General features: G+C 41.6%; 1 protein-coding gene across 1 annotated transcript in view; it reads right to left on the reverse strand.

Annotated features, from left to right (window-relative positions):
• Positions 1-20,149, reverse strand: part of mtmr11 (myotubularin related protein 11) — a 37,381-nt gene extending 17,232 nt beyond the window's left edge. The window contains exons 1-2 of the mRNA XM_033980720.2: positions 19,876-20,149; positions 2,224-2,293 (exon numbers count right to left, since the gene is read on the reverse strand). Coding sequence (XP_033836611.1) covers positions 2,224-2,293; positions 19,876-19,932 — 127 coding nt within the window. The 5' untranslated portion in view covers positions 19,933-20,149. The remainder of the gene's footprint in view (positions 1-2,223; positions 2,294-19,875) is intronic.
• Between the last annotated feature and the right edge of the window lie 2,237 nt (positions 20,150-22,386).

Consider the following 22,386-nt stretch of genomic DNA (forward strand, 5'->3'; position numbering starts at 1 on the left):
TGAGTAAAAAACAGACGTCTTTGGAAAGTTTCTTTTCAAAGGGGAAAAGGCCCAGTGAAGAGACAGAAAAAGAGCCAACTTCCAAGTAAAAGAAAGCTTTTAACAGACAATACCAGGAGTTCTACTTGAACTATGGATTTATCGTGACAGGTGATTCCCACAGACCAAGCCCGCTCTGCATAATATACGGCGACCAGCTCTGTAATGAGGCAATGACGCCTTCAAAACTGCTCCGCCACGGTAAAATTTTCAAGCGTTGGCCGGTCCGCGGTGATAAAAAGGTTGGGGACCACTGGCCTAGAGGACCCAGAGAGCTGCGAGAACAAGCTGATCTTAAAGGGCAACTATTTCAATATAAAATGCAACGTAAACTAGTGTAATGTACGACTAAGATGTAATGTAACAATACCGGGGGCTTTACACAGGAGGAAAGGTCACATGGACAATGAAATTTGGACATGGCTGATGATTTATACATTAGAGAATCACTTGAACCCATGGATAGCAGTGTGCACCCAGTGAAACCTAAGCCTGGCCCATTAAATATAAGCCTAAGTCCTCCTGTCACTGCCCTCTGTCCCTCACTTCACTGTCACACTGATGGACAGCTCTGTGGGCTCTGTCACTGTGACCCCTCCCAGCCAGAGCGCTCACCAACAACCCCTGTGTATGACCCCCGTGTGTGACCCCTGTGTATGACCCCCGTGTGTGACCCCTGTGTGTGACCCCTGTGTGTGACCCCTGTGTGTGACCCCTGTGTGTGACCTCTGTGTGTGACCCCACCCACTCCTGGTTTATTCTGAGTATTTATTATTTATTGGAATATACGCTAATCAGGCACAATACGCTGTTATCCAGTTGTATTCAGAGTATAATTACTTCCCTAAAATCAAAGGAATATACTGTAGTACTCAGACTGCACAGTATTAGTGAGAAAAAAAATAGAAACCACAGCTCTTGTGGTGAGTGCATGTGTGATTTTTTCCTTCTCCAGTGAGTAATAGGAAATGCATAACAAATGGTGAAACTGACATTAAGGTCTGGACATTAGGTCTTATATTACACAAAATTGACTCTTGTGAGTTTTAAACCATGTTATAATGTTGTTACCTCATTAAAATTGTTTTGTTTCATTCACATATGTTTGAGTAACCCTTTATTATTAGTCTGTCCACACCTCCCAAGCTCAAAATGCTCTGTTCCACCTTGTGATGTCATGTAGCGGTAGTTTTCAAGTTAACATCTCCTTTTACTTTCAGTTCAGTAGGTAATGTGTGAATGAAACAAAACACAACTCCAGGTCTGTTTGTGATGAGGAAAACAACATTATAACACAGACCAGAAAATAGCAGGTATTCGGTGACTAACTGCATTACTGAACTATTCTACCCATCACTGCCCACAGTAACCACAGTAACAGCCCTTTCTACCCTCAGCCCTGTGTGTTTATGGGTCTTGACTACTGATGGGTGCTGATAGGCGTTGTATGGGTGCTGTGTGCGTGCCGTATGGGTCTTGTATAGGTGCTGTTGTATGGGTGCTGTCTGGCTTTTGTATTGGCTCCTTTTTGGGTGGTGTATGGGTGCTGTGTGGTCTTGTATGATGCTGTACTATGGCTGTTGTATGGGTGCTCCGTCGCTCTTGTATGGGTGCTCTATACGGGTGATGAATGGGTGGTCTGTGGATACCGTCAGAGAATTCGCCCTTGACTGTGTTTTATCAGCACAAACCTCTTAGCTGGAACACTTTGTCACTCAGACTTCTGCTATAGCCATAACCAGCGCACGCAGACGCTTCTGTTTGGGTTTTTCGGTTTCAATAACGTTCATAAACTTCCTCCTCTTACCTCAGTGAATATGATGTAGCTTTGCCTGGAAGGTTCCACAGTTTGGCATTAAACGTATCTAACTTTATGTATACAGGTGTTTCATTACTAATTAGACGTAGATAAACATGAGTGTGTCGCCTCTCCACATATCTGACTGAAAACTTGAACTCTTGTCTCCATGGAGATAGTGATAGAGTTTAATGCCATACTGGGGAAACATTCCAGGCATAGCAGTAATAACCCCAAGAAAAGACAAGCAGGAGGCCTTTAAAACTCCTGTGGTCCATGTTCTGGATTACTTGTCTATGTGTCAGTGCTCTATAGGTGAAGTACATGGCTGCTGTAGGTGTGAGGGTGCTCAAATGGGGTTTATGGGTGCTCTGTGGGTGCTGTACCTGGCAGACAGCGCAGGCCCAGTACGTCTCTGTTCCTGGCACTACCTCCGCTTTGGCTCAGCATTCTCTCCTGAAAAAAACAACACCGGGAACATCAGAGCATAATCAAAACACGAGATCTTACGAGAACCCATTAGAAGAACATCAAGCTACACAAGAACACCAGGAATATTACAGAAAAGAGCACAAGGAACATCATGAGTTACATCGTGAGGAACATCTGAGCTTTACAAGAAGAACACCAGGAACATTATGAGAACCTTAACTCTTCATAAGAACAGTATGAGAACTTAAGATCTTCACAAGAACATGAGGAGCGTCAAATCTCCATGGATATTCTCAGATGGTTAGCTCGGTCGATTCAGGACCCCCCGCTCTCTGTAGATGGTAAGGTCTCCGGGCTGAAAGTTGAAGAAGGGACACGGGACGGGAGGGAGGGGTAGAGAGAGCGGAGACAGACGGTGTTGTCGGGATAGGCTTGTATAAATAGGGGTTGTGGTTAATTAGAGGTGAGGGTTGAGGTGAGCTGTGGTTCGCTAGAGAGGAGCAGGAGGAGGTTGAGGCTCCTGAATCTCAGTTAATCATATTCACTCCATTTATCAGTTCAGATTTCAGTCTCATTTAAAATGGAACTTTGAACAAAATCCTATTATTAAAACATAAGTCAGAAATCTAATCGCGATGCCAGATTCTGAAGAGTAATGGAAACACAACCAGGCCAAGTAGGTCAAGTACCGAGCAGAGTAGGGCCAAGTAGGGCTGCTGCTCTGGTCTCATTTTAATGTTTTGAATGAACAGGTAAGTGAGGAATAACTTTGGACCGCTGCAAACCATTTAAAAAATGAACTACTTCTGTGTTTCATGTTCGTAAGACAGTAAGTAGAGCATCTTATACGCAGTCACTCGTCAGTCCCATTTGAAAGCGTTTTTGGCCAGATTAAGCTCGTTTTCGACAGCACTTGTGCTAATTTTAGCTGGTAAATGTTGCCGTTGTTGCGGAGCACGAGCTGCACTGGTTCAGAGCGCAGTGATAATAGCAGCTCTGTGTGCATTCCACATGTTCAGATGGACTACACACAGACATGTGGAGACACTTATGTGAGACAGGCCCGCCTTCCACAGCCCTCGCCGCATAAACATACCAAACACACACATACACAAGCTTTTTGAGGACATTACATTAAATTCCTGGTGACTGATCTGAACTTTGACCTCCTTTTTAATACATAAACTGACTTTAAATGAGCTGTATCCCATTTTGTCCAATTAGATTTGTCGAAATGAGTCCGCTGGGTAAAGTCTGCATACAATTATAGTGTCGCGTATTGTCCAAAAATCAGGAAGCGTGCGGTTAGCAGGCTAGTTACTGTTACCATTTCTGTAATGGCAAATCTCCGTGTTGGCCTTCGAAATGTGTGAAAAAACGTTTATGATTAGGATGCTCTGAATGCATCAGGTAAGTGAGGAATACCACTGGACCACAGCAAACTGTATAAAATGAACTAGTTCCGTTTTTCACAGTTTTTATACAGTGAACATTATGTACATCACCTTTCCCCAGATTTAACTAAACTGCAAAGTCATCCACAGCCAAATAAGAGAGCTGATAAAGTTGCTGTGTGTATTCTTTAGGCAGCTGTTTGGAGCAAAACAACATATGGGCCAGTGGTGAAGATTTACAGCAGACATGTTCTGTACAACAAACTTTTCAGAGCTTTTAACCATGTTCCCCTCCATATTTACTCCCCAGACGTTGCATTTGGAGTGATGTTTGAGCAATCTTTAATCACTTATTTATAACATGACAATTTGCCACAGCTCTGCACTTACTTAGTTCCACGATTGGTGATACACGTAGGATTCAGTAGAGTCGCTGCAGTTTTCTAACGCGGATGTCAGCAGACTCATTTTCTTTATTTTGAGATCAATATCGTGATTTAAAATAATGCAAATAATGACCAATGGGTGTTATAGATTTACTACTATACAGCAGACACATGCACAATAGGTCAATATGCCAAAAAATAACAAGTTTGAACCTCAACCCAGACATTTCCACAGCACGTTTAACACAGCCCTCCTTTCCTTTTTCCTTATGTTTTAACACATTCTTTTTCTCACATTCCCGATGGATTGTTCAAATATCGTCTGAATATCGCTATCGAGATGATGCAAAAACGATCGAGATTCTTGTCAATATCGGCGGCCCCTCTTTCAGGCTGGCGTTCGATCTCCTCCTCCCTCCGTTTCCATCCCCGTTCCCATGAGCAGGTCTATTCTGAGCGTTCACTTCAGAGCACGTCTCATAAAAGCTCTCCGTGCTGTAATGCATTTAGCAGCTGCGATCATTGAGTCTTATTATCTGCAGCACGCATCTGTAACAGCACTGATCAAAACTACGGTTCAAGATTGGGTTTTTTTGTGTTGCCGAAACGATAATTGGCCTACTGCTGTGGTCAATACGGATATTTAGCTTTTAAAGGGAACATATTACACTGTTTCCTCATCATAAACAGACCTGGAGTTGTGTTTTGTTTTGTTTCATTCACACATGTTTAACACACAAACCCTGCATATTTCGGCCGAGTTCTTCTCTCAAACGGAAAACATTCTATTCCACCTTGTGATGTCATCATGTGGTAATACAGGAAGTGCTCCACTGTGTTTTTAAACTCCACACACCTTCACTAGAATCATTTGGATAATTTCTGCTCTGAAGTTGCCAATCTCTACTGAACTAAAGGTAAAAGGAGCTGTTAACTTGAAAATTACCGCGACGTGACATCACAAGGTGGAACAGAGCATTTTGAGCTTTGGAGATGGAGACAAGAATGCAAGAGTAATTATCACGTAATAAAGGACCTTTAAAATCCATAGCAAGGCCCACGAATGTCTAGTGAGTTGAATTAAAGATCACAGATTAACTTTCGCTTTTGTAAAAAATCATAATAAACTGTATTTATCTGGGATGTAACACTCTTCAATTTCCATAGTTCCTCATAAGTTCAAAAATACCAATGTGATGGACTGAGAACAAACTGGGAATGGGCAAACAGAGAATGGGGCAGCATCGGTATCAAAATCTATATCGGCTGATACCAATACTAGAACCAACATATTGCTCATCCCTATTCAAGACTTTCAGTTTTGTTCTTGTTTTTGTTCTTCAGGACTCTGCAAACAGACCCACGCTGCTGCAGAGGCTCTACGGCTGCAGGCCTTTAGTCGATGGAGTCTTAGTCGAGCAAAATTTGGATTAGTCAATAAATTATTTTCTTTGCATTATAAGGATTTATCTGAGGCAACAACAGAAAGCAGAATGCATGGAGTGAGTTAGCCAGACTCTCGGTAGTGAAGCGAGTGAAGAGTTTAATCTGACCTTTTTACTTGTTCCTACTTTTCTGTATAAATAGTTTTTGCATGAACTCACATACAGGTGTAAATAGTCACATTTATATAGTACTTTTCTACTTTTCAAGGCGCTCAGAGCGATTTACATCAAGGAATCATGCAAACATTCACATATACACTGGTGAAGAGGCAGCATACACCTGTGGGAGCTGGAATCGCACCGCCAACCTGTGGGGCAGTGGATCTGACCGCACAACTGTCAAATCAGCGGACAAACGCTCTGAGCTACTACTGAGTAATAGTTTTGAGAGCTATTCCACACCTCTTTTTTAACAGAAGCACGTCTTTAGTCGCCTGCAGCCCGAATTAGCTCTAACTAAGTGTTGAATATTCTCATGTTTGTGTTACGTGTGGTGCTTCAGTATAAGTGTCATTCTGAGAAGCTGCTCTCTGTTGAGCCATTGCACATATAATTAAAAACAGCTCTTTGACATTCTCCACAGCTTCCTGGTTGATTACATGTTTGTCATCTTCTACAGTCTTTGAATTGTCATGATTTGTGCTTACCCATAAATTTTCGCACCAAACACACAAAACAGATCGCACTCACACATCCCCAAACCCACTGTGCACTCCTCACAGAAACACACTATCACAGATGGAGACACACATGGGACTAAACTGCCAAAGCACATTCCAAGTCCATGTGTTTGGTTCACTGACAATGGCCATAAAACTTTACAGATTCTTATTTCAAAAACACTTCAGTCATTGGGGTGTACTGGTGTTGGCGATTTCGAGCTAGCAAAACTGCCTTCTATATTGTTGTGGTCTCTTTTCGGTATGTATTTGTGCACAAAATAAAAGTTTTGAGTTTGTGTCAGTGGAAAAAACTAAGACAACTACGTATACCATGATCCTTTGTGCCACGTCCACCATTTGAGCCAATAGGATCATACACTGCACACTTCCTACACTCACGTTAATAACAGAGCGACAGGCAGCGTTTGTGAAGAAGGGAGAACGGATGATGATGCCCCCATCATGCCGACTTGATGCCCCCTTGATGTCGCTGCTGCTTTTAAGTCCATAAATGCTGAAAGAGAAAAGGAGCAGGCGAACAGCAGTGTAGTTGTAGCCTTAGCTCTGCTGAGACACAGTGTCTGTCCTCAGGAAATACAAGCACCATGAGGACTCCCTTGGTAAAAAGACACTCCGAAAAAAGTTCCACAAATTCATCAAAAATAAAGTCCAGACTAAAAGACTTCAGAGCAACAGAACTACAGCAGCACAAGGTACAGAACGAGAAAGAGTCAAAAATGTATTAACAAAAACATAATAACTGAAATAAATTGAATATAAACTTTACTGTTGTATTTATTGGATGGGCAAGGGAAATGTGTTTGTAAAGCAAAACACAAAATAACAAAGTATAGAGCCTTATTCAAAATGCTTTACAGAACAACAAAATGTTTAAACTATACAGTTACAATGCAATTATAAATAGTTTAGTTTTGTTGAACGTTCAGTTTTACTGCTCCACCAGAACATTGTGTTGTTCTGAACAGAAATTGTTATTTTGCACAGAAAAGGACTGACTCATATGGTTCTATGTTGTTATTGTGAGCATAAACTCAATGTCCTTCAATAAAACCGTAAGCGCTCCCACAATATCGCAATAAATATGGTACCATGAGAGTTCATACCCAAATAACATGATTTGGATGTCGTTACATCCTCATAAGTCACACGAGGGTTACTACACAAACAAAACAAAACACAGTCATAATTATTTGGGCTATAATTAAAATCAGTCTAAACGATTTGAGACAAAATATCTAATGGTGATTAGATCTGTGATTTATGTTTTACAAAGAGGATTCTGTTCAAAGATCCCATTTTAAACCTGTCAGACAAAACAACTGAAATCTGAACTAACAAACTAATAAAAGAATCACATTTCAGAACATGTTTGTACAGATCTCAACTACAGGGTTAAGACATTTTTATGCAGAATAAGACGGAACATTTTTTTGTTTGTTTAGGAAATTATGGCATGTCAAAAATTGCCGTTGTTGTGATTTGCTAATTGTGTCCATTCAAATTGTGATTTCAATACTATTCCGATTAATCCTGCAGCTTTAGTCTGAAACTGTTATAGTTTTTGATAATCACCACCCAAAAACAGAACAGAAACAAACAGAACAAACATTTATAGACACACTTCACACATTTAAACAATTGCACACAGAACTGCCCCGTTGCTCAATCACCAGTCTGTCCTGCCAAAACCGCACAGTTTGAGAAATTAAATTACGAATTACAAAAACAAGGGTCTGGAACCATATCCTGTCTCCCTGTTTTCCAATGGATGTGATTGACAGGAGGATTAACCCGAGACGTGCGGTCCATTTGGGTCAAAACAAACACAAGAGACTGAAAATATTTAACGTGCTACTTTTTCTTTGCACTACTGGGAAATGTTTGGTCATTTTTTGCCTAAATGATAAGAGTTAAGCAGTAAAAGGTTAAATTAATATCTTGTATGACTTAGTTTTACAGCTGCAAACTAAGAACTAAAGTGTTTCATTCTGCTGTTTGTTTATCGCAGCTAATGATTTTTTAACAATATTGTAGATTTAGATCTTTTTTTTAAGGGATAATTCTACTTTTTTACATTTTTATGTCAGTTCATCATCTATATTTTCTTCAGCAATATATCGCACTTCAAAATGTGTTATCGGATTTCTGCAGAATCAACATTCGAAGCCCCAAATTGTTTTTGTATTTCAGGTAAAAGATGTTATTTATTTTTCTGAATGATACAAAAAATATTCAGGAGATGTTTGAGAGCGTACAGAAAGAGACTAGAACAACGCAGAACAACATGCCATCACAAAACCGAACTAAAACTGCAAGATGAATCCCAAACAGAACAGAAAGTGCTATTTGAATGTTTGCAATTATCAATTCAGATTATATTCTTTCTAGTATCTGCTAACCCTGTAGTTTAGACCTCTACAAAAATGTTCTCAAATGCATGGGATTCTTGGCTTAGTTTGGCAAGAAAATAAAACTGGAGTGTGAAGTGTGTGCGTTACAGATGGCGTGTACTGGGGTAGATGGGAGCAATGTTAGGTTCAAACATGCACGAATCAGTCACAATATACAACTTCAGAGGGTCAATGAGAAGGAAACAACTATAACATGTCTAAAACCTCTGATAAAGTCCATTTTGCAAAACAGGTCTGCTGCTAAGGAGTTACCTCTACATATCAGGTCTGCAGCCTGTGTCCAACCCGTGGACTGTACAGACGACTCCAGTCAAATGAAGCTCATCGAGTTTAGCTCTTATAGGGGCGAAATCAGAATCAAGTTCCATATTTGGAATTCTGACTGTGTGTATCATAGCAACCAAAGAGCCAATCCAGAGCCAGGCTGTTGAAGGTAAAGCCCCTTTCGCTCGGCAACGCTGGTTTAGCAGAGAGCGACAACTTAGCAACACTGTCAATCAAACCTGTTGCAAATGCGAGAAGGAGCGACCTCAGAGTTATTAATGTTCATATCTTGATTTACTGACACAATAAAATAAAAAAGCGAAATAAAACATGAGGATGTAGAGCAGGTTAATACAAATATTTTAAGACCAAAATGACGAGCATGACAGCAGCAGTTACAGAGCGAGGGGCGACGATGGAGCTGAAAGTGTGCACGTGAGCGCTTCCTATTTGGAACGTGGCGGCTAGTGCGTGTGCTACGTCCATTTATGTACAAGTCATGTCCCAATTCAACAACTGCATCGTTCGCAGGCTGCATTTGAAGGCCCATTGCGTCGCGATCGGCGGAGCAAGGCTGTCCCTTTTCACAGTGGCAGACAAATGTGGCCCGCGTTTCCATGGAGATCAGTCATTAACGAAGGACACATCCACCGTCATTTAACAGATTTGTGTGGACACTGATGTAGAGACTAGAGACGTGTGTCTGTTAAACCTGCAAACACACACTCCTGCCACTCATGAGGTCTGGGACATGTTGCATCTGTAGTAATATTAATGAGGACTACAAGTTGAATTATCATCAAATTAAAAACACAATTTCAATGGTGAAAATAAGAATTTCTCAAAAGTGTGCTATTGCTGACTTCATTTAGCCGTTTGTATTTATATAAATGGACAGAGAATATGAATAATATTTAGGAGATTCACTGTGAACCTAATTTCAGCCTAATGTGGAATAATTTTGTAACTTTCTAAATGTGTTTGTCATTACAGGTTTTGACTCTGCAGGACTTTTAACTGACCAAACATAAAAATAATTTGTATTTTAATGATGTTTCTGTCTGTACTGTGAGATGTGACACTTATTTGAGTCTCTTTAGACAATAACTAATGCATTTACATGGACTAAAGAATGTTTAAGCATAAGTAATCCACCTGTTCATTTTACAAAGATAACGAGTACTGTCACATGATTCAGTAAAAAGGGAACACACTTTGAGAGTATATTATGTAATGTACTGACTATAATGTGTGTAAAGGGTTTAATGTTTGACTATTCCCATTGCTGACAAAGTATTTCCCAAAGACAGATCTTTCTTTATAAACAGATCTAATGCACCTTTATCATTTATGTTTTCTCTTGTCAATATCAAACTCCTACCTTAAGAATTCAAATTACTTTAAATTTTTGTGTTTTTAGTCATAAGATTTGGACTTATTATTACATCTCGGGCTACACCTGTCCCATTTTGACCCTTCGCTACACGGAGGAGCAGCCTTTGTCATCCAGGTCCTTCCACAGATGCAGCCGTTGAGTTGGGATGCCAAAACTTCACCAAAAAAGCAATAAAAATGGTAAGATTTGAGTGAAATCTTATCTATAATGACCCATGTTGAAGTCCAACCTGTCACGTGCACTTTAAATCATAAATCACAACTCTAAAGCTAAGTCTAGACTCCCACATCATTCTCACACAAAAGTCACTGAATGTGCAGTGTTCGTGTGGCTCACTCAGCACAACAGACGCAGCTGCGCACTGTTATTCAGAGCGCTGAGGTGTGTTCAAGGCCTGCCTCGGAATGGGAAAGCTCAGCAGCGTAACACAGAGGCCCTTTGATAGAGTGGACTTCACACCTGAATGCAGTGCGGCCTGTTTGTTTAAGCGCGCAGACAGGGAGAGGCCCGGGAGAGCGGGGCGGGACGGGCGGGAGGGGTGGGAGGGCGAGAGTATTTTTAGGATTTGTGGGGGAATGAGAAAATTAAGCATCAGGAGGTGGGTAGAGATTTTAAAAATGCAACGATTCAAGAAAGAGTAACGTTATTTCAAAATACTACTCAAGCAGAAGTAGTGGTCCAAGAATTACTAATATCTGATTTATAATTTGTAGTTAATGTAAGTTAGTTAATGTAAGAGTACTGTTACTGCAATACAAATATTACTCAAGTAGGAGTAAAAGTATGCTGTATTCAACTTAAACTAAATGATTCACTCCCAAATCTTCAGCTAGTTCACTCCAAACATTCTCCATTCTGCTTTTGTGTCATAAAAATCCTTACAATCTAAATAAAAGTACTGGTTGACTAATGCAAATTTCAGCAGACTAAGTAAGACGTCGACCGATTAAGGTCTCTGTACTTGATTTTTTATTGTCTTAAAAACGTGAAAAACAGAACTAGTTCATTTTAAACAGTTACAAGTTACTCCTCACGTACTTTATGCAGCCTGAGCATCCTAATTATTCACCATGATGAGTTGATAAGAGCTTTTCAACACTTTCAGAGGCCAGAGGGGAGTTTTGCTGTGACATTAAATCTTACTGGCATGCTAACGACGCACTTATAACGCTTTATAATTACACGCAGACAGTACACAGATGACTTATTTGCGGAATGGCGGGCGAAAGGGGCTGGAAGGCGAGGAGGTATTTTTAGGCGAGCTGGATGAGCGGGGCTGCGCTGGCTGGACTGAGGCCTGGGACATCCTCCTCATTGTGTTCTTGTATCGTTTGGTGCAGCTCCTCAGAGGGTTGGTTTCCTTTTTGCTCAGTGTTTACAGCAGTGTGTTAGTTACTCAAGAGTTTGATCACGAAAACAGATGTCATTAAAAGCAGAAGCTTGAAGGGACTTGAGTAAACTCTTTGTACAGCAGTGTTTTCAAACGAATTTATTTCAGTGCCCAGAGTCGAGACTAAACATGAGGAATCAGTGTTTCAGTTTTCTGCAGTTAAAAACTAGAACAGTCTTCCTGAAGATGTGAGACAGGACTCTACTTTGACAATGTTTAAATCCAGGCTCAAAATGGTTCTGTCTAGCTGTGCATGTGACTGAAAGGATTTTATTCTGCACTTTTCTCCTTTAATGTTAAATTTATGATGATTATTTATGTTTTGATTTGTTGTATTGTGATTTACATTTTTCTTATTCTGTAAAGCACTTTGAATTACTTTGTGTACAAATTGTGCTGCACAAATAAACTTGCTTTGTCTTGTGCCATAAAGATAACCAAGGAACATTTCAAACTAGAGTGGAATAAAAAAAAACAAACATTACTATAGATTTATTTTGGACAATTTGAGACAAGGAAAATATATTGAATTGTGTTGTTTTATTGCAATAATATCTGCAAATAGACAAAAACATAATATGAATATGAACTGACAAACTAATAATAATAATAATAATAAAAGAATCACATTTCAGAACATGTTTGTACAAATCTAAACTACAGATATAGCAGGTTTTTTATGCAGAATAAGAGATTTTGAGGTTTGTGCAGAAAAATATAATAAGTTTAAAAATTCCCTTTTGAAATTTTCCAATCACGTCAATTCACAACGCAATTTTGAGATTAATCTTGTAGCTCTATTTGAGACTTTTTTTGAAGTAGAGCAACATGACTCACTCTCGCTTCACGGCAAGAAGGGCGACAATAACTCAGCTGGTCGTGTGTTTGTCCACTGATCTGAAAGTTGGAGGTTTGAATCCCGCTCTCGTAAACATAAACGTCATCGGTTGAGCGGTCAGATCCACTGACACACAGGTTGGCGGTGCGATTCCAGCTCCCACAGATGAATGCTGTCGTTATGTCCTTGGGCAAGACACTAGACCCTTAACGCCCGCAGTGTCAGTGTAAACCGGTGTATGACTGTGTGTGTGAATGGGTGACTGGTTTCTTGATATAAACTGCTGCAGAGGAGCTTATGGTACTTCAAAAATGGCTGATGGATTCAAAATATATATTCAAGTTATATTATGTTATCTCACTGTTCATTTTAAAGGTACTGTAATGTAATGTTCACTCTTTATTTAGTCATTACTATTAGTTATAGTCAGTTCACTACTTTATTTAGTCATTATATTCAATTATGTAAACTATGTAATCTGCACTAATGTTTGTTCTTGAGTCTTGCAGAAAATGTCTTTTGAAAGTGCAGGATCCCATGGGAAGAAGGTCACTGTGAAACCGAAACATCATGGGAGGATGTTTTGTGGAAAGAGTGACCTTCTGGAAATGCAAAAACAGAATATATTTCTCTGTGTATTTCGTCATATGTTTTTACACTGCTTGCAAAGTATACGCCCCCCCCTTTTTTTTCGCAAAGACAGCCATTGATAGGTTGTGAACCTATCAATGGCTGTCTTTGCAATTTGCTAATCGTGCCCATTCAAACTGCGATTGTGATGAACTTCTTTTCAGAGCACATTTTATAAACACAACGGATTGCAAAACCAATAAAACAAATATTCTGCAAATTAAGCTTCACCAGTTCTCATTAAAACAACAACAACTCACTCCAGTGGTCTCTTGTGGTCTCCCTGACGACAACAACCACAAATAAAAGTACTACAAAATATTTTAGCTACCCTCATGTGGATTGGCCCAAGACTACCCAAACCCCAGGACAAAGCTCTACATTCGAACACAGGCAGGATCAGATGGACATGGCTCTGTTATGCGTTTGTGGTGGTCAGACAGCCCCACCCTAGGGTCCTCACAAAGGCTTTACTAGGCCGCTCCACCACTGTCTGACATTCCTCCCTTACCCTCTTCTCCAGCACTGCACCACATGTGAGTCCTCCTCTAACCACTGCAAACAAAAGAGCAAACAGCGTCTGTGTCATATTTACAACACCAGGACTATGGGACTGTGTGAAGAGTGACAACACAGCTCCAACAGAGACACAACAGCAGGAGACTGAGGGGGTTTGTCTGGACATCCTGATCAGTTAAAACAACGTCTGGTCCTGTGCAGTGTGAACACAAAGAGTCAGCACTTGTTCACGTACAGCAGAGGATGCACCACTGTAAATCACTATACTTACTGTAGCAGACAGGTATAATCTTTTTAGTGTTCTGTAAACTCCACGCACACGCACACACGCACACACACACACCCACACACACACACACACAGCGAGTAGCCTAAAAACAATATACATCCATATAATCCACTTGTATTGGCAGATTTGCTCGTACAAAACTGCATACAAAAACGACTAAACCAATGAAATGTTAGGTAAATACAAATCCGCCTAACGCTGCTTCTGATTGGTCTTTCTTCTTGTCGACCTGCAGCTTCTCTTCACAATCATGAGGCACCCTCTCGTTGTCATGACGACAGTAGAGACAGCGCCTGGGAAAGTCCGATTGTTTTGCTCTCACACTATCTTCCTGAAATCCAAAGTCTGGGAAACTAATGGAAATAATGTAAGACTTTGTAAGTTCTGGACCTTGGTGCAGACTTTCGGTTGTGAATCAGCCCTTAATCTCACGGCTTAAAGGCCTTTCAACTGACAACAATCACCGTGTTGTCTTTGGGGTTGAATAACGGCACCATTTCTGAAGCTATAAAGTGAAAATAATTCCACTTTTCTTTAATTTAAATAGTAACAGAGAATTAGTTCAACTTTGTGCCTGTTTTTTCATGTGTAAAGGCCTATTAATTACACAGATCTTAACCATAAACCAGGTACACACATCTGCGATCTCAGAGTCACACAGCAAACTCCACCTGAGAGTTCTGACCTCCAGTTTTGATCTCTCAGGTGGAGTTTGCTGGACATTCTACAGTGTTGTTATGTCACGTGAGCACAGCCTATATAAGCCCAGGCACTTCATCTCTGTGTGTACTTAACACTTTAAACCAAGGGCCTGCATTCATACCCTGGACAAATATGACCAAAGTACACACACTTTACTAATTCTCAAGAATGCATTTCAAACTGAGTTATTACAACTGCTTCACCTCAGCAGCACCGACCCTCAGAGAGCCCACTGTTCCACTGCCCACCCCTCAGCTGAGAATAGAAACCAAAACAAAAGCCACCAAGTCTCCTTCCCTCAACATGTGTGTAAGAGACGACAGTTCATTTTGGGCACATCCAGGAAGCTGCCGCCGAATCGTGTGACTGGCAGACCCTTTCCCATTGGCTGCCTGAGAAAATGGCAGGTTGTGGTAAAGCTGTGTCATAGTCACATAAACAAGAGAAAATCATAGTCATTCTGTCCTGCCCTGTCTTAAGTATGGGAGCGACTGTAGGACTGTGACCTGTACATGTGACCTGTGCATGTGACCCACCCACTGACTCACATCAAATTATTTCTGAGCCTGAACTGTTTTTAAAATATAGTTGGACAATGGTCTAGAGCTGAACACTTTTTTCCCAGTGGTTTGCCCTCACAATTATAGGTTGCATTCTCATAACTCTATGATAGAGTCATTGCCTCTGACAGAAATCTCCAAACTTATGATTCACATGTTGAACCTTATCATTATTTCTTTGGGATTGGATCAAAAGAGCCATATCATTCTGTGGCTTAAAGAGGGGGGATTTTTTTTGTTATATGTTCCGTCATCAAAAACATGCCAGGTTTTAGATATCATCCATGGACATATGAGTATTTTAGTGACCCTGACCTCTTCAAACCCTCCTCACGATTAGCTGTAAGATTCTGTACAATGCTCCGCCCACAAGCCCACGTCACCCACGCTCCCACACGACAATTCTCCATAATTATACAAAAACATGATGTAAAACTGTACACAGCAACTTGACAAACCTGATGTGCTGTGCAGTAGTTTCATTAGTAGGATACACACTGATTGTGTTGTGACAGCGCTCTGAAGGGGGAGTGACTTAACGCGGGGAGCAAAGAGAGGGGAGACCCAGAGTGAAACTTATAAAACATGTCAATACATCGTTTTTTGGCGAATACTTTATAGCATTTTCAAAATAATAAAAGGTAACAGTGATCTAAAAGTGCGGCAAGATTTTAATGAAATCCAAAATTGCCTCAAAAATCTTAAATGATCATTGAATGTAAATAAAAAACTATATGACTATTTCAAAAAACAAAACAAAAACATTTAAGTGGTGTGCAAGGTACAAATCTGTATACACTAAATCAGGGGTGTCAAACTCAATTTCACCGAGGGCCACATCAGCAAAATGGTTCGTGTCAAATTTGCAAAGGTATAAAAAATATCTGTGTCTGTGTAACTGCGTAACTCCTGATAAACTGACATTTTAACATGACAAACATTTAAATTTACCTTTTCACGGGCCACATAAAATGACATGGCGGGCCGCATTTGGCTCCCGGGCCTTGAATTTGACACATGTGCACTAAATGGTACATCGATTAAAAGAGTCACCATCTATAAATATCTTGGGCTTTGGCTTGACAAAAACATATCCTTTAAAAACATATCTCGGAATTATGTAACAGTATAAAATCTAAATGATCATTTTATTACAGAGACACATATTGTATCCCATTAAATTACAGACAGGAAATAGTGCAAGCAAACACTCTTCTGTTTTGTTACAGGTGATGGATTGAAACCCATCACTGTTTCTCTATGGAAAAGCAGGTCGTCCATCACTGTCTGTTAGAAGAGAACAGCACTGTACGAAATGTATCTATAAGAAACTACTTCATAGACTGTCTGTTTTTATTGGATTTTGAACAGGGCACCCGTGAAAAAGAAAATCTAAGTGCTCTCATTGTCTCTCCTTGTATAAATAAAAATAAAGAAAGAAATATGTTATACGTCGGCAGTTAAAGCTGTGGATTACCAACCTGCGCCAACGGTTTGCTAACGTACTTCTATGATGTTTCAGGAGTTTAACCCCCCCCCCCCCCCACACTGATATAAATGATTAACAGACCCCTTTGCCCGCCCCGTCGACTCCCCCGCCTGCCTAAGAACAGCTTAATACACCATACAAGTGAAATACTGCCTCTTTAAAGTCCTTTCAACTGATAGCAAATGGAGTGAATATGATTTACTGAGATTCAGGAGCAGGAACCTCGCCTCAACCTCCTCCTCCTGCTCGTCTCCAGCGAAACACAGCTCACCTCAGCCACATCTCTAATTACCCAGAAGTCCTATTTATACAAGCCTCTCCCTGTTTTTTTCGTCTATGTTTCAGCCCGAAAACCTCACCGTCTAAAGAGAGGGGGTTCCTGAATCGGCCTGAGACAGAGCCCCCGAGATGTTTGGGCCAGTGAGGGCATCTTCTATTAAAACCTGCAAAAACTATAACTGGATATGATTTTTATGAGTGTTACTTATTTTGCTCAATTTTTTGCAGTATAATTACAATCTTAAATGTATCCGTTCACTTATTCTCTCCATATTAAGCTACTACTGGCCTCTCAGACTACCAACAATCGCTCACTCCACATCCTACAAGCAACAAAGCGGGTGAATTGTCTTGCTCATAAACACAACAACAGCATGGCATGGAAAGATTGTCTAGCGTGCGTGTCTCTGGATAGTGTCTGGCCCAGGAGATGGAAGAAAGACACCCACAGCGCCCCTGCCAGAAGCACCAGGCCAGTGGGATGTGTCACTCTTAACTTTCCACAGTAAGTGCCCTGACTGCAGAGCGGCTGACCACGGGACTGCACCTGGACTGGGCTCGTTACGCACTAGGGCTGTACTCAAAATAACTCAATATCTGTAAATTGCGGAAGGTATTTTACTTCTACATATTTACGTCACCATGTTAGCTTTTATTGTTTTGAAAATGATAAATTCAGCGGAAACATGTTTTATAAGTTTCACTTTCATTTTTTTAATGCTCAGGTTTGTCACGTTGCTGTGTACAGTTTTGTATCATGTTTTTGTATATTTATGGAGAATTGTCATGTGGGAGCATGGGTGACGGAGGCTTGTGGGCGGAGCCTTGCACAGAATTTTACAGTTAACCGTAAGGAGGGTTTGAATAGGGCCCAGGAGAGCACTAGACTACTAGTACTTTGATGAGGGAGCATTGTTATAACAGCTCAAAAAGTCAAAACATCAATTTTGCATAATATCCCGTCTTTAAGGACATTGTGAACATTCAATTCAAGTTTATTTATGTGCGTAGGGCCCGGGCAAGTTTAAAACAACTCCAGCTGCCCAAAGTGCTTCACATAAAAACAAATGATACAGTATGTAGGAAAAGTACAATAAAACATCATCCTGTCTAGCTAGTATTAAATGCCAGGGAGGAGAGGTGGGTTTTCAGTCTTGTCTTAAACTGCATTAAAGACTGAGAGGATCTAACAGGTAGAGTGCGCTGTTCTTTAGTCTGGGCGCTGCCACAGAAAAGGCTCGGTCACCTCTGGTCTTGAGCCTGGCTTTGGTCAGCTGACCTCAGGCTCTGGGTGGAGTAAAGGGCTGAAGTAACTCCCTCAGATAAAGAGGACCCACAGAGTGACACATTTAAACACAATCAAGGGCATTTTGAATTGAGCTGAAATGACATGAGCCAGTGCAGGTGTCACAGCTCTTGGATGAGCTGCAGCGTTCTGGACATTCTGTAAGCACGTCCGTTACTTACAGGAGCTTGAAGACGACTATGTCTTATTATTACACACCCTTTACACCCCAGACCAACTGAAAAGAACCAATCATTGAGATGCTCAGCTGTCAATCATAACATAAGGTCACTACTCAGCCCCTTCATACATATCCTTCTATACAACACTTACTGCATAATATCCTCATTATTGTTCCTCAGTCCCTCTGTATCTCTTAAATATTTTGTTTAGCAACTATTTTTTAAACTGAACAATTGAGCTACAGGATTTGGTGACCATAATCATACACTACCACACACTACTGTACACTACATACACTACATATACTACATACACTACATATACTACATACACTACATATACTACATACACTACATATACTACATACACTACATATACTACATACACTACATACACTACGTACACTACCATACACTACAGCACATTGTCGTACACTACCATAGACTACCATAGACTACCATAGACTACCATAGACTACCATACACTGCCACACCATCACTATAACACTGCCATTTACAGGGTTTTTTACAGGTAGTACTTGCCCTCTCATTTTAGGCAGGTTTAATAATGACACTTACGGAGGAGTATTGTCTTTGCACCTTTTGAAACTCATAGACAGTGTTGGGACGTAACTGAACACATGTACCAAAAATGTGTATTCAGAAAACTAATTCTGAGCAGCTGTATTCTGGTGCAGTTACTTCTTCATTTGGTGGTATTCAGAACACTTTCAGTTCAGTATTCAGCTACTTTTTTTTTAATTAAAAGAAATACAAGGCAGTACTTTATCATGTTTTAGTGAGATTGGGGAGGGTGTGCGTAGTTTTTCCTTCCATGACAAGCAGGGCAACAGAAATAAAGCAGTTTGCAGATCTGTCCATGATATAACATTTTGAAATGACTAAAGACGATAAATGATAATACTGAAACCAAACCATAAAGCAGAATTACCCCTCAAAAAGTATTCTAAATGTACAGAAATGTTAAAATAATATGAATTGCAATAAATAAACCGCAAAATGCAACAGATAAGTAGTGAGTTTGTCTCTATAATGATCAATAAATAGATAATTTATCAAATATTTCCTTCTAGTACAAAGAAAAAGTACTGTAGTATTTATCATGACAGGTCTAGCAGTTTAGAATACTGTACTAGGTAGTTTTTTTTACGAGAATATAATGCAACTTGATGTAAAAGTATTCCAAGTACACAGAATACAGGACTCAGATTGGCTCATGCAACAGAATAGATTACAAACTACATTTTAATTCAGGTGTGCAGTATTCTGTAACCAAACACATTCCCAAAGTATTCTTCCCATCACTGCTGCTGCACATGTACTACAGTAGAGTGTCCTAAAGCCCGCAGCACAGAGCCTGCAGAGGAATGCTTTGGTCTGTGTGTTGTGCAGAGTCCTGATGTGCGCAGACCCCAGACCCAAAGCGCACAGAGGAGGGCTTACCTTTATGTCCGGCTCCATCTGCCGTACTTTAAACGTGCTTTTAGACCCGCTCAGCATGTTGAACGGGACGTCAGGACACCAGCACACGGAGAATGACACTGCTGACACTGTGTGAGGATGTCTTCCGTTTTTCCTTTATTCCGAAAGCGCGACAGGAGCCGTTAGCGAAGCAGCGGCTACGGCACAGCCCGGGGCCCGCTACAGTCCACCGCGCTCATGTCCCGGTAAGAAACAAGTCCTCACCAGAGTCCACGGTGTCCAGAGTGTCCACAGTGTCCACCCGCCCGCTCCTCTCGCTCTGCTTTTGTCTCGCGGTGAGCCGGAGGAGCGGGGGCAGCGCGCAGCAGCGTCTTAAAGGAGCCGCATGCGCATTGTGTGACTCGTATGGCCCAAGACCGTGCAGCCGGACACAGTGCAGCTGGACCCCTGCAGCTGGACCCCTGCTGTTGGATCCCATGCAGCCGGAGTCCTGCAGCTGGACACCTGCAGCCGGACACAGTGGAACCGAACCCCTGCAGCTGGACACTGTGCAGCCGGATCCCTGCAGCCGGACACAGTGCAGCCGGACACTGTGCAGCCGGACACTGTGCAACCGAACCCCTGCAGCTGGACACTGTGCAGCCAGACCCCTGCAGCCAGACCCCTGCAGCCAGACACAGTGCAGCCGGATCCCTGCAGCCGGACACAGTGCAGCCGGACACAGTGCAACCGAACCCCTGCAGCTGGACACTGTGCAGCCAGACCTGTGCAGCCAGACCCCTGCAGCCAGAAACAGTGCAGCCGGATCCCTGCAGCCGGACCCCGTGCACTGTCTCAGGTGAAGGCGCGCGGGTCACTCTATGGAGCACACTGGTCTACTCCACTGCACTTTCTCTCTGTCCTGTGACTGGGGCATGAGCACAAACTCTTTTTTTTCCCAGAAGTCCTCGGGGTGCAGCACATTTTCTAGTAGGCCCAGTGGTCTGTTTATAACTGTTGTCCTGATTTGAGTTTAGCATTCATTCATTCATTCATTCGTTCATTCATCTTTTCTAAGGTGATTCATAGTCATAGCAACAAAACAATTTATCAAAGCTTGAAATCTGAAATTCCAGGAGTTCATAATATCCTTTTGACTTTTGATATCACAACAGTTACGTTACACACTATGTAACTTGTGCACTATGTAACTTTTCAGGTGCATGACAAACACCTGCTTGTCTCCGTGGAAATGTTATTGCTTTGCCTGGCATGCTCCACTGTTTGGCATTAAACTTCTCTATTTCCATGGAGACAGGCATCTGACGCCACTGGGCCAAGTGTCAGATTTGTGAAGAAGTGACTCATCTCACAGTAACGCCTCATTTGTAATGCGTGTTTTCAAATGTATTTTTAAGCAATCAAAAGAGTAATGCCATACAGTGGAACATTCCAGGCAAGCAATAACATTTCCATGGAGACAAGTTACAGAGTGCACTTTTAAACTGTGGACTTGACACTACGTCCCACTGAATCTGGACTCACCTGTCTCTCAAACGTCCCCAGCAGTCGTCAGGACTCCTCGGTCCATCCACAGGTGTCCTCTCCTTCTCGGACCCCTGTGTCCTCCCCTCGTCGGGCCCCTATGTTCTCCCCTCCTCTGGCACCCGTCTCCTCTCCTCCTCTGGCCCTGTGTCCTCTCCTGCTGCAGCCCCTGTGTCCTCCCCTCCTCTGGCCGCTGTGTTCTCTCCTGGTCGTCCCTGGTCCTGTCCCGTTGTGAGCTGGAGGTACTTAGGTCCTCACCTCCTCTGGTCGCGTCCTGTTGTGAGCTCTGGTGCTTAAGTCCTCGCTGGTCCCGTCCCGCCGTGAGCTGTGGGAGAGAGTGGTCTGGATTTGGCCCTTGGGTGCAGGTGAATATTTCAGCAGGGGTTCGGGTGACTCTGTAGAATGGAACCTGAGCCGCAGGGCTGTGATGGGCCCATAATGCGTCTCTCAACATGGATCACACACATCAGACTTTTCCCACACGAGACAGACCACAGCCTCATTCATATTTACACTGTCACAAGTTTGGACCCACTTTTTCATTTTTGCTTCTTCTTTATTTCCACGAAGCATCAGAACTATGAATGACACATATGAATGTAATAAACAAAAATAAACTTGATTTAGATTTTTAGAATAGCCTTTACCCTTTTCTTTGAATTCGGGTTTACACTACTGGTATTTCTTGACCCTGAGGCGACACAGCTGTGAAGTGAAAACCATTTCAGGAGACTTCATCAAGAGGCTCATTGAGAGAAGGACAAGAGTTTGCAGCTGTCCACAAAGCGGGTCTGAGGATTTTGAATATAAAACATGAAAAATATTTAGTAGGGTAATTTCACTTTTTACTTTGATACATAATTCCATATAATCTTTTCATATACCTGATGTCTTCTGTGTGTAGATAAAATGTAGGAAGTAGTAAACATAAAGAAAAAAACAAACGCTGAAGGACAGGGTGTGTTCATACTTCTGACTGGTCGTGCACATGAAAACACTTGTTTATAA

The sequence above is a fragment of the Periophthalmus magnuspinnatus genome, chromosome 16 (assembly GCF_009829125.3).
Source record: "Periophthalmus magnuspinnatus isolate fPerMag1 chromosome 16, fPerMag1.2.pri, whole genome shotgun sequence".
Lineage (NCBI taxonomy): Eukaryota > Metazoa > Chordata > Actinopteri > Gobiiformes > Gobiidae > Periophthalmus > Periophthalmus magnuspinnatus.